Below are 11,651 nucleotides of genomic sequence, written 5' to 3'. Positions count from 1 at the left end.
CGGCAGCGAGCCCGTTCTGGGGCCGATCTAGGCCGACGGGCCACGGCCATTACGCGCGTCGGATGGACGGGCGGATGTCGACGAGGCGGAGCGCTACACCAGCGCGATGCGGCGCAACCGCGCTCGAGAGTCGACGACGCGGGCCCTATTTGGATCTAGGCCCAATGGGCGGTGGCTGCCACTCGCGTAGGTTGGCGTCTGGATGCTGGGCAGGCGCGTTGGAAGCCTTCTGGGTCAACTGTTCGACAGTGCGCTCAATTTCAGCGCCGGATAACCAGCGTGGTCGGCGAGTTTCGTCTTCTCCTCTACAACCGGCCGGTGGCGTGGGGGCTGCTGGCTCCGCCTGAATAAAGGTGGTTTGGCCCTGCTAATCTTCGAGCGCCAGGTCATCGATCTGCTTCATGCGGCCTCCTCAATCTGTACGAGTTCCGATCTTCCTCTCGGAGATTTCCGCTAACTGGCGCATGGCGTCATTGGATATCTAGATTGCAATCGATCCGGTTGTGCACTCCCTTAGGCTTCATGAGGGCGTGGCGCAAAGCTTCGCCTTTTTGTCAGTGTCATGGGACATGTCTAAATATAGATTTTCATGGTATTGACGGAGGTGGAGAAAGTCACGGTGGTTGTGATCAGAGATTTGTAATGTTGGAGAATTGTATTGGTGGCAATGAAGATTGGCGGCACAGGTTCTTCTAGTGTGTCGGGTGTTGGTGACTTGCAGCAGCGGCCTTGGCAAGGGGGTCGCAGCACATGTGGACTGCATATTGGGTGGTGCTCCTCGATTACTGAGTCACGATTTCCAGGGTGAAAACCCAAGGTCTGGCCTTCATTGGTTGTGCCTGGCAATGGCCTTGTTGAAGGCATTGTTTTGTGAACTCTGACTTTCTCTAGGGTAAAAACTCAAGATCTTCGATCTGGCGACATCAATATTTGTGCATTGTTTCCTTCTTGGAGACGCCATTTTTAGATAATCTCTTTGTGGTTCGGGTGTTGTCTTCGGCGGTGGTTAGAGTGTTGCTGTTGTTGTGAGTGTTTCATCACCGCGGGCAGGGTCTTTCTTTTCTATTTCTCTCTTTTTTATTTTTTTTTCTTGGTTGTATGCATCCTTGGACTTTGGACATCTTGTTGGTGCATAGGCTGGGTGTAATTGGTATCATTCGCGATTTTAATATATACCCTTTATCGAAAACCAACTTGATGAGGGGGTGCGGATTGCCTGAGCCGCATACCCAAACCTCACACCAAAACCCCACATCTAAAGCCGGAAGCCCCAACCAAGCCGCATTGCCGGGTCTGGGGCACACACCGGTCCGGCGCACTGTCAGTGGTCACCGCACGCGCATGCTGCAGAGGCTGCCGCCACCATCTTCCACCGGTCCATCTTCGGAGAATTTACTGGCGCATCGACCTTGCCAGGCCTAGCTGTCGTCGACGTCACCACCACACCTGACAATGCCACCATCTTGCGCTCGTCCATCATCACACGCCCACCGCCGAGACCCACAGTTGTCGACGTGCCAGATGCCAGCCGCTCCTCCTTCGCGAACACCACCTGCTGCCACTAGTCCCATCCCCTCCGGCTCCAGTTCCTCTAACCGAGCATCGGAACGCCCCAGACGGCACCTCCAAGAAGGGCACGCCACACGTAGTGCCGCCGCCACCCAATCTGAGGAGATTTTGGGTCTGCACCCGGGCATGGGGTCGGGGTGGAGGGTAGGGACCTCAAGGGCGCCTGGAAGGAGGAGAACAACGACCTTGGTCATTGCCACCGTCGAGATGAGCTAGCCATCCAGAGTTTCCTCCAATCCGATGCCACCTCTACCAGCCCCAGCGAACGCACGAGGCCAACGATTGAGACCGCAAGCCACCAAGTGCAGCGAGAGAGAGGCTGCAGTGGGGAGGAGATCCATCGGAAACTCACCGCCCACGCGAGGGGGACGAAGCGAGAGGAGGGAGCCGCGAGGTCAACCCTCATACAAGATAGCGTGACAGTCAAAAGCTTTAGATGCTTCCTTTTATACAAAATTTCACGGAAAACAACACCAAGAAGTCATTGAGAATTGACACAAAGCAGAAAGTGTTGAGGCAACTTCCAGCAGTGGTAATCCATCACACAGCTTGATAATCCATAACAAGTAAGTAGTAGATGTTGAAGATCCTACGTACCTCCCCCGCGACTTGAGACACGCCGCTACAAGGATTTTATTTTATTACTGTTGTGCTTCGACTCCGCTGTTGCGGCTATGGCGAGCAGGTGGTTGCATTGGGGTAGGTAGACCAGAAGGATCTGGCAGGGGTGGTGGGCGAGAGGCTGCCGGAGCTGGGGAAGAAAGCCTTCCTGGCGCTTGATTCTCGCCGTATGCCGCCATGGACGCGACAGTTGCGCTGGCTATCGCGGAGTGGCTTGATGCGACAGGTGATAGCGGGGAAGATAGTAAAAGGCGCTAAAGATGAGCGGAAACAGACAGTGCCTTACTGTTGGGATTTAGGAGGCGGCGCGGGGTCCAGAGGTCGTACGTGGACGGTAGTGAGGCTGTCGGCTCTCGTGTACAACCCCGGGGCAGCCGGAGCGATGTGAGCTCATGGCATGCCGGCAGCATGGTCAACGCGCGACCCGTCTGGATTCAGTTGGTTCGGGTCGAGCAAAAAGAAAAAGGCCACGCCGGCCAAGTCGCCCAACCGATAGACGCATTTAGTCCGGGTGTCAAGTTTGTTTGTTTTTTAAGAAAATGATAAAGTCCGTAGCGTGGTTCGCGTCGGCATACTTCATGTCTCGCCCCCTCCCTAGTTCATATAACATTCTAGATCAAGCATCACCTTTTGCACTTGTTCTGCACAGCGCTGCGGTAGGCTACAGTTCCTGCCATCGGCCCTGCGGCCACATGATGCATAGCATGGACAAAGAGACGGCCCGAGAAAAACAAATACAAAAACAAGACTGGTCGTAACAACACATCAATTTCTATCAAGTTGCAACAACAGATCCATTTCCATCATCACAGTACAAAGACCTAAAAGACATGAGCCCAACCCAACTATTACGTATGCTTTCTAACGTATCTCCGCCCAACTGGTAATCAATTCTACCAGTCTAGTCTCTCCAAGCTTTTTTACAGGAGCAAAACCAATGCTCAAAACCCGCAACCGTATGCAATCCTATCTATCCAAGTTACTTTACAAGAGCAAAAGGATGCTCAAAACCCATGGGGGGTTTGTGTTGTTGTGTGCTGTACATCCATCACAAAACACAACAAAATTGCTCAGGCCAACTTTTGAGACCTGGAAGAGCAACAAGGGTGCCAACTCTTGAAACCTGGAAGAGCAAATATACTTCTTGAAGGGGTGCCAACTCTTGAAACCTGGAAGAGCAAAAATACAGAAACTTAGGTTACACAAGGAAACAAAGTACAAACATACTTTCTTGGTAAACATGCATGAATATCAAGTTATAGGATCAACAAGAGGGCATGAGATACGAATATCTTACACTAAGATACATTGAATAAGCACGAAATTGGGATGTAGATGAGTACATCAAAATTAGCATTAGTAAGAAACACGTTGACAAAAGGATTAAAACGAGATAATGAAGTGTAAATCTAATGCAGAGCTATTCTAACAATAGTCCACATAACTTGAAAATGTATCTCACTGTGCCTGATCATTTGAGAAAACCCAAAGAATTAAACCCTATATTATCGACAAGGTACGGAAAATTACCACAAAACTTGGAAGTGGTGGTCTTCAGGTTAATGCTTTATTTAGACCTTTGTTTACTGTATGGTAAGCATTGCTATTTCAGTTGTGCAAAATAAGTACTCAAAACATATATGATTCCTATTTACAACTCTGTAACTCTTCTTCTCATAAAATGCAGTTTCCCACATCTAACCATTCAGTTTCTCATCAAGTACAAAAAGGCCGAGAATTTTAATCATCTACAGAGTTAAGTGTTAAAAAAACTACTACTCCCTCTGTAAAGAAATACAAGATTGTTTAGATCTAAACAATCTTATGTTCTTTACGGAGGGAGTATCAGTGCATCAAGGCCCTAGCATGGAATAGGGTATGTACAGTGGTAAATACACAAGAGCAGATAAGGCTAAAATATTGTAAACGTTTATTTTAAATTACTTCAAGATTAACAAGGGGTTGATATATAGAACATGTTAAAACCTAGGAAAAAAAGACATTTCATGTAGATGAACTACCACATTACCAACAAGATACAATGGAAGTAAGAATACAGCAAGACAATATAACTAATACATGCTACAAAGAGGCATCAATATATGCATAATAAAGTTACCTTACTCTCATTGTCAGCAAACTCCCTCACCGAACAACCCTACAATCGATAGGAGCAGATCATCAAAATCAGATCACAAAAAAGAGCAATGTGAGTAAACCAAAGTCAGAACTACTAGCATAACCAAATTCAATTAGGACCCAAGTATTCGGAAACAATTTGCAATAACATTTCTATCAGCTAGATAATAGATATGGTAGTCTGCAAACTAGAATTAACTACGAACGAAAATTAACATTGGAATTTCCTTTGCAAACAAAACACAGAGACAAACAGGTTTTGTAAATAAGCCAGAAGGCTGTTGCCTTATGCCTATATCAAATCAAGAAATAAATATGATAGTCTGCAAATTGATGTTAAAACAAGGTCAGGGGTGCTGTAAATAAGCATTCGGACAAACAGGTTCTGTAAATAAGACAGATGGCTGTTGGCTGCCTATATCAAATCAAGAAATAAATATGATAGTCTGCAAATTGATGTTAAAACAAGGTCAGGGGTGCTGTAAATAAGCATACGGACAAACAGGTTCTGTAAATAAGACAGATGGCTGTTGGCTGTGCTTTACAAGCTATTCTGTCAGCAAAGTTGACACACTGGTGCATCAAATAATGAAACAAAAATAACAAAACAAGGTCAGCCCAACAGGACACCAAGATAGTCACAAATACTAAATCTACTTCGGAACAATGGATGGGGGGAGACTTAGCGAAGGATATAAGAAGAGGAGAATCTTCAAAACTTGAGGGTAGCAAAAAATGTTAATATTTCAAATTGCAAGACCATCATTTTTTAGTAAATACAAGAACTGTCCATCCATATCGCATAGTGAGTTTGGTCAATTTTTTAGTAAATCACAGTTTACCAAAGTTGCAAATGGACTGCAGAAAATATCCCTTCAAATACCTTTACTTGTTTCAACAGAACAGTGCAAAAGAGAGGTTTAGTAGGTACAGAACACAAGGTAGAATCTTATTTTTTTCACCAACTGTGATTAAAAATCCAGCTGCTAATAAGGATACAACATAACAGACAAGAAATTCAATTTATAAATAGAAAAGATACAACCCTAAGTAATTTAGTTTACAGAATCAATGTATTAGAAGTTAGATTGGCAAGCCAAAAAGTTAGCATGCCAAAAAACAAACCTGTTAAGTGTCTCAAGGGAATGAAAAATAAATCCCAGCACGGGAAAGCTTCCGGAAGTCCTTGAAATTAACTTCAGCTACAAGATTGAGACGGGATTTGCCGAAGCTCTTGGAGACAAAACTTCTGAGGACTTTGTCACTTCCAATGCAGCTCTTCAGATACATAGAGCTATCAACTGAATGCTGAACTCCAGCAGCAAACTTGGTCCGGTCCTCCTCATAGCTATAACTGATATAACCCCCAAGAACAGTGCTACGATTGCCCATACGGCTGGAACAAGTTGCTGTGAAGAGGCCTGGTTGCTTACTGGAAAAGGAGAAGGGTAAGACAGGTTAACAACTGAGAACAACTTACAAAGAACTTATATTGAACAAAAAGTTTGGGAAAGCATATATAACATACAATGTAAGGCCAAGGTTGCACCACAGGGATGAGACAGAGACACCAGCAGAACAATTGATCCATGAATCCCCATCATTTATGTGAAGCTTTCCACCAAACCCAAGGCTTTCAACATTATATAATTTCAGATCCTTAACACCACAAAAACTAGATATGGAAAAGGATGGCTCTCTGTCCCTGTTCAGCCCAATACAACCAGAAATAGATTGGAATGGTTGCAGACATTGCAACTCAAGCTGCATTAATAAAAACAAGTTGGGCAATTTATACAATGGATCCAAAGGTCAAACAAAGAATCACTACATTATTGACAAGCCTTACTTTAGAATTTCTAAGGGAGTAAGGTATGTGAAGCATTCCTTTGATGTTATCAGCAAACAGTTTCTCCGCATGCAACTCAGCATAATTCGGCTGCTACAAAAAATAAGTCAAATAAAACAACAGAGTTTTTAATAGCTGTGAAAACTACAATGACTGAGTACATAATTTATGTGGATACTTCAATAGATAACTTACATTATACAGATTAACATCAGCGCCATTTGGTTCAGCAGCCTGACCAGGTGTAACTTCCGATGCGGACAAGAATATTGATAAATCAAAATTTCTCACACCCAACATCATTTTCTTGAGCAGGTTCATTCCAACAATTTCAGAGCCAAAAGTTACAGACTGGTAGAGTAAGGTTTAAAGGTTAGACCAAGGACACGATAGTTTCAGAGACGGAAAGGAAAAAAAGGACAAGAACAGATGTAAAATAAAACCTACATAGTTCTGCATTGCACCCAAATATACACTATTTAGCAAAAACGGGTCTCTTGTCATATCAGTAACTTCCTTGCCTATATCATCAAAAAGTGCAGGGTCACCACCCATCTGGGATACACGATATGCCACATCTGTGATCATCAGCCAAATTAGAACACAGCATCAAATAATAAAATTAATAACTACATATATAAACAAGACAAGGTTCGTAAATTACCGGCAAAGCTATTAAAAACTCTGAACACACTGCCAAAAGATAAGAGCTTATCAGCAAGAGAGGAGACATTTTCAGGTAGCTGTTGCAATGCCTCCAAAAAACGGCTGCGATCACGAGCCAACACCATTGAAACATTTGTGTGAAACTTCCTCAGCTCATTTAGCAACTTACTAGCGGATTCAGCAGAAATTTCATCATTTTCTCGAGCGTGATCAACCAAAGCTTTCATATTCCAAGTGAACTCGTTAAGCAATCTAACATATTTGCTATTTATAGATTGATTCTCCATCGCTACATCAACAGCAGTGACGCCAAGTTTCCAACGCATTTGAATTGCACCCGGTCGTTTCATAGACGCAAAGGCAATCGCTGACTTCAAAAGAACACCCTGCCAGGGCTTCAGGAGGGTCACAGAAATATTAGTTTCAAAATCATCAGGAGTCTTCAACCTAAGCCTCGCCTCTTTCAAAAGATCATCAAGATGTTTCTTAAATTGATACAGCTCAGCCCTGGACAGAGAATGAACGGAGTGCATCAGGATTATAACTTTTTGGACAAAGAATTTGGAAATGGTGAGTACATTTCTATTTTTTAATCATATGTTTTCTTCTCTTTCTTACCACGATAAGAAAATGTTTACTCCTCACAGCAAGTAGAAACATTAAATGAATCTCATTGGATTCTAAAAGATGCAAAATAGACTGCCCACTCTGTTCAGCACTACTTTACATCCATCTAGTGCTTCATAATGGTCAAAAGACCAGCAGGGAAGGTTCATAGCTATGCACTGATATTTGACATTTGATACTCTCTTTTATCCAACATCAATATACCCAAAACCAGAAGACACTAGCTCAAGAATATAATATACAGCAAGTGCACTGGACAAGCATTCATTATTGAGAAAATTTCCCTATTTAACACTGCCAAAAAGTTTCTTCCTTATATAACGCTAACTATAAAGTTTATGCCTTTTGTAGCACTTCCGTCACTTCCGATAGCATATACTGTTTAGATGCTTGTCAGTTTTTTTAAGCGGACAAAACTACCCCCACTTATAACGCACAGGAAAAAAGGCCAGGCCGAACAGTCAGCTGGCCAAGCCACGACCCGCCCTGTCTTTCTTCCCTGTACCTCCGGAGGCGGTGGGAGGGGACTGCACAAGAGACTTGACGACCACGCTGCTAGGGGAGATTGCTGCGGAGGGCGTCCGTGAAGGGGCTGCAGATGGCAGCCAAGGAGGGGCTATAGATGCGGTGGACAGCGACGGTCTGGCTACAACAAGGTTTGTGGCTGGATACTCGGCCTCTAGCGTGGCTGCAGTATCAGGACAGGGTATGGCCGGCTCCTTGGCCTCAGCTACATGGACTTGTCCTGAAGGTTAAGGTTCACACCTTTTTTTTTATCTCAATGCATCATTACATTAGTAGGAGTCTGTACAGTATGTGCAGTAGCAAAGATCATGCACAACTTTGTCTAGCTCATGCCTATGTTTGTCTTTAATTTACAGGATGGATCCAAACTAAGTTATTTGCTGAAAATTAAATTGTTTTTAGTCGTACTATTGGCAATTTCATGAACTACAGTGTGATGGTCCAAACCATTTGTGTTTGTGGGTGTGACCATGTGAACTGGATTAGGATGCAATGAAATTCAGAAGCAGTAGAAATGTACTGTTTTTTTCCTTTCTGGAATGAGAAGTACTGAGCTGCTGTTGCATGGTTAATTATTGGCATGCAAGGCCTCAATGGATGTTAGGTACCGGATTAGTATATTTCTATGAGTACGAGATGAATGACATTCTTATCTGACATGTACAGATTCTACATGGTAGCCAAAGACTGCATGGAAAAAAGAAGGTTCCTCTTGAAGAAACTGAATACGAGAGTGCAGCTTCTCTTTCTTTTTTGGTCTTCTTTTGTTAGTCTAACACTTCTCACTTAGACTGTAGGCTATAATCAACTCAATTTTTTTCCCATGGGGTGTCTAGGTAGGCAGGTAAGTGCAGAGAAGATAGAAGTGAAAATCTCTTCCAAACAAGTTTCATGAAGGGTAAAATTGTATTTCATGTGTCTTTTAACACCATTAGTAGTCAAAATGAATGAAAGTGTTACAAAGGGAATAAAATTTAGATGTGGTGTTAGATAAGGAAGAAAAAAAATCAGTGTCAAAAAGGGAACAAAAATTTAACGCAGTGTTAAATAAGGAATTCTCTCTTCATTGTCATGTAGAGTAAGCAAAATATTTGAGCTCATTCATAGAAACATAAAAGAGACAAGTGACATTACGAAGTTGTTGTACTGCAGAGAAGATTAATTCATTTTGATCAAAGTGACCATGTTGCAACGGTATGATCCAAGCATATGAAATTAACAAGACTAAGGTGCATCAATTTTTCAACAAGTCGGGTCACGAGAAGATCCTGTGGAATTTGATGACTGGGGGAGATAAGACTTTTTACCTTTCAATCTGGGTCGGTGAGAGGTCAACAGGCGCGATTTGAGTTGGCGTTGGGGTGTAGCCCCGCCTTTTGTTGGGGTCGGGCCTGAACCCGATGGCCACAGCCAGCCTGCTGAACCATCGAAGAGGTTGACCAGGATTCAGGCCTGGTGCTTCCCACGGCCTGAAGAAGCGCACATCATTCGGGATCAGTTCCCGAACTTACAGATCGGGAAAACAGGAATCGACGAGAACGTGGAGATATCGAGTACCTGGCCAAAGAGAATCCCTCGCCGGTGTGTCCTGGGGCATGGCCGCGGCCACCGGAGTCAGCGCCGCGAGCGCCCTCGCCTGGGTGGTGCCCTCGAGCATGGGCGCGGCCACCGGAGTCGGCGCCCTCGCCGGGGTGCCCTCGAGCATGGCCGCGGCCACCGGAGTCAGCGCCCGACACGCCCTCGCCGGATCCGGCATCAGCGCCTCCATCAGCGGACGGAAACGCCATGGAGAGGCAGGATTCGCGATGGCGGAGGTGGAAAACCCTAGCAATGGAGAGATTTGGGGGCGGATGGTGGGCGGGCGGGCGGTTGCGACTCTGAGCGGGAAGGGGCTCGGCTCGGGTGGAGTAGTCTGATGTTTGCCTACTGAGGCCGCGTCTCGGCTCGTCTTTGTCGATCCAGTTGGCCTCCAACGAGGCCGCTGGGCCGGCACCCCAAACGGACCGGAGAAGCCCATACACACACTAGGATCCGATCTCCGACGCATCGTCGTCGTGTGTTGGCTACGTCTGCGACCTGAAAGATAAGATAGATGAGATGGGGAACGAACGAGAACGAGCACGAGCACTCGTCAGATCTAAAATTCCAACAAAAAACGAATCGATTCGAGCCTTCCCATGGCAACATACCAACAGCAAGATGGATGGGTCATCTCTTGAGCCAGGCCAAGCAATCTGAAGAGGCAAAATTCAGTTAGTCCCCACGACAAATCCATGGATGGCACAGAAAGACGGGTTGAAACGAGCCTCGCCTCACCTCACCTCACCTCACCACACCATGGTGGATTATATATACCCAAGCACAAGTAGATGGAGGTCCTGCAGACGCCGCCTTCTTCGGCGAGGCATGATGATGAGACGCTTGTTTTCGCGTGCTCGGAGCACACACGCCATGGCTGCTAGGGTTGGGTTGGGGGAGGGGAAAGAGGCGAGAGGCCCCGAGCCAAGTTATATACGGCCAGGGCCAGGCTTCAGCTCAGGAATCATGTCCTCAGTAGGAGCCCTCACTCTCGCTCCCTGGCCCACGCGCCAGCGACAGATGGAGACGCGTTTCCCCTCCGCTAATTACGAGGACTAGTAGTTTTTTTTTAGCACGTCCTGACTGGCTCTGCGCGTAATTAGGGATATCTGTTTCCAACCGCGAAAAAGAAGGAATCCTTTTATTCACCGCCAGAAAAGTCAGCCCGCGTTATACGGGGCACCAATTTGTTTGTTTTTGTTTCCCCTCAAAAAAAATTTTGTTTGTTTTTGTTCGTGGTAAAAAAAGAGAGGAAGGTTTCCAATCGCGAAAGAGAATCCTTTGATTTACTGCCAAGAAGAAGAAGATTTCATCCCCACTTCCGGCTCAAGGCCGACGGTGCACGCAGCCGCCCACAAACGGCAAGCACCGTAAAGGTATGACGCCACCGCGCTGACTTGTGGGCTCTCTGCCCCACGTGCTGCGCTGCCCTCGGCCGTTGGATCAAGTCAACGTCCCATCGCACGGTTCGCAGCTCGCCCCCACGGAGCACGCCATCCGATCCGTGCGCTCCTTCCTCATTGGTGGACTCAGCAGCTCTCTCGCCTCGCTACTGCTACTAGTGCTCTACATTGCCCTCACGTCAAGGTTGTTGTCACGTTACTTAAAACCAACGGCGCGGACCGTGTACCGCGTGACGCTTCCGGGGACTCTACCAGCTACTCTACTGTATTTCTCGGCCAAAAACAAATTAACAACATTTTGTACAAGCTACAACCTAGTACGTGACACGTCGGGAGACAACACCTTCTTTTTTTTTTTTGAGGGGGGGGAGACAACACCTTCAAGTGGTACAAACCATTGTCGCACAAAGCCACAAACGCCACTAAGAACATCCCCCCTACCATCTTGTCGTCCTCCTCCTTCACCTACGCCGCCACGCCTCTCCGTCACGCCGACGAAGAAGGAAGATACGACACCATCCAAGCTTCGACCCAAGGCTGCCACTAATAAAAAAGCTTCGGTCGAAGGTGCCTCGTCGACAAGTATTTCCGATATCACATCCGACAATGGGATCACCTTGAACTTCAACAACACATGTGTTCGTATGGCTCCTTAGGTTCGAGGGGAGACGTTC

General features: G+C 45.9%; 1 protein-coding gene across 3 annotated transcripts; it reads right to left on the bottom strand.

Moving 5' to 3' along the window:
• Positions 1–2,945: 2,945 nt before the first annotated feature.
• On the bottom strand, positions 2,946–10,477 carry LOC109751499 (uncharacterized). 3 transcript variants are annotated; one of them, XM_020310382.4, is made up of 12 exons: positions 10,328–10,477; positions 10,186–10,230; positions 9,554–10,072; positions 9,304–9,465; positions 6,843–7,351; positions 6,626–6,756; positions 6,374–6,529; positions 6,179–6,271; positions 5,858–6,093; positions 5,455–5,761; positions 4,310–4,348; positions 2,946–3,359 (listed from the first exon to the last, which is right to left on the bottom strand). In XM_020310382.4, exons 3-10 carry the CDS (start codon positions 9,781–9,783, stop codon positions 5,467–5,469), a joined length of 1,812 nt encoding a protein of 603 aa, XP_020165971.1. In that variant the 5' UTR covers positions 9,784–10,072; positions 10,186–10,230; positions 10,328–10,477; the 3' UTR covers positions 2,946–3,359; positions 4,310–4,348; positions 5,455–5,466. The 3 variants fall into 3 exon arrangements, with proteins under 3 accessions (XP_020165971.1, XP_073359242.1, XP_073359240.1); XM_073503141.1 differs by having other exon boundaries at positions 6,179–6,268; XM_073503139.1 differs by having other exon boundaries at positions 3,236–3,313.
• Positions 10,478–11,651: the final 1,174 nt, after the last annotated feature.

This window comes from Aegilops tauschii, chromosome 1, assembly GCF_002575655.3.
Source record: "Aegilops tauschii subsp. strangulata cultivar AL8/78 chromosome 1, Aet v6.0, whole genome shotgun sequence".
Classification (NCBI taxonomy): Eukaryota; Viridiplantae; Streptophyta; class Magnoliopsida; order Poales; family Poaceae; genus Aegilops; species Aegilops tauschii.
The sequence above is the reverse complement of the archived record's forward strand: the minus strand, read 5'-3'. Positions and strand labels throughout refer to the sequence as shown.

Coding starts and splice junctions, on each gene's coding strand:
- LOC109751499 (XM_020310382.4), bottom strand. CDS start 9,783: ATGGCGTTTCCGTCCGCTGATGGAGGCGCTGATGCCGGATCCGGCGAG. Junction 7,352..9,303: donor TCACCGACCCAGATTGAAAG/GTAAAAAGTCTT, acceptor TTCTCTGTCCAG/GGCTGAGCTGTATCAATTTA. Junction 6,094..6,178: donor ACTCCCTTAGAAATTCTAAA/GTAAGGCTTGTC, acceptor TTATTAATGCAG/CTTGAGTTGCAATGTCTGCA.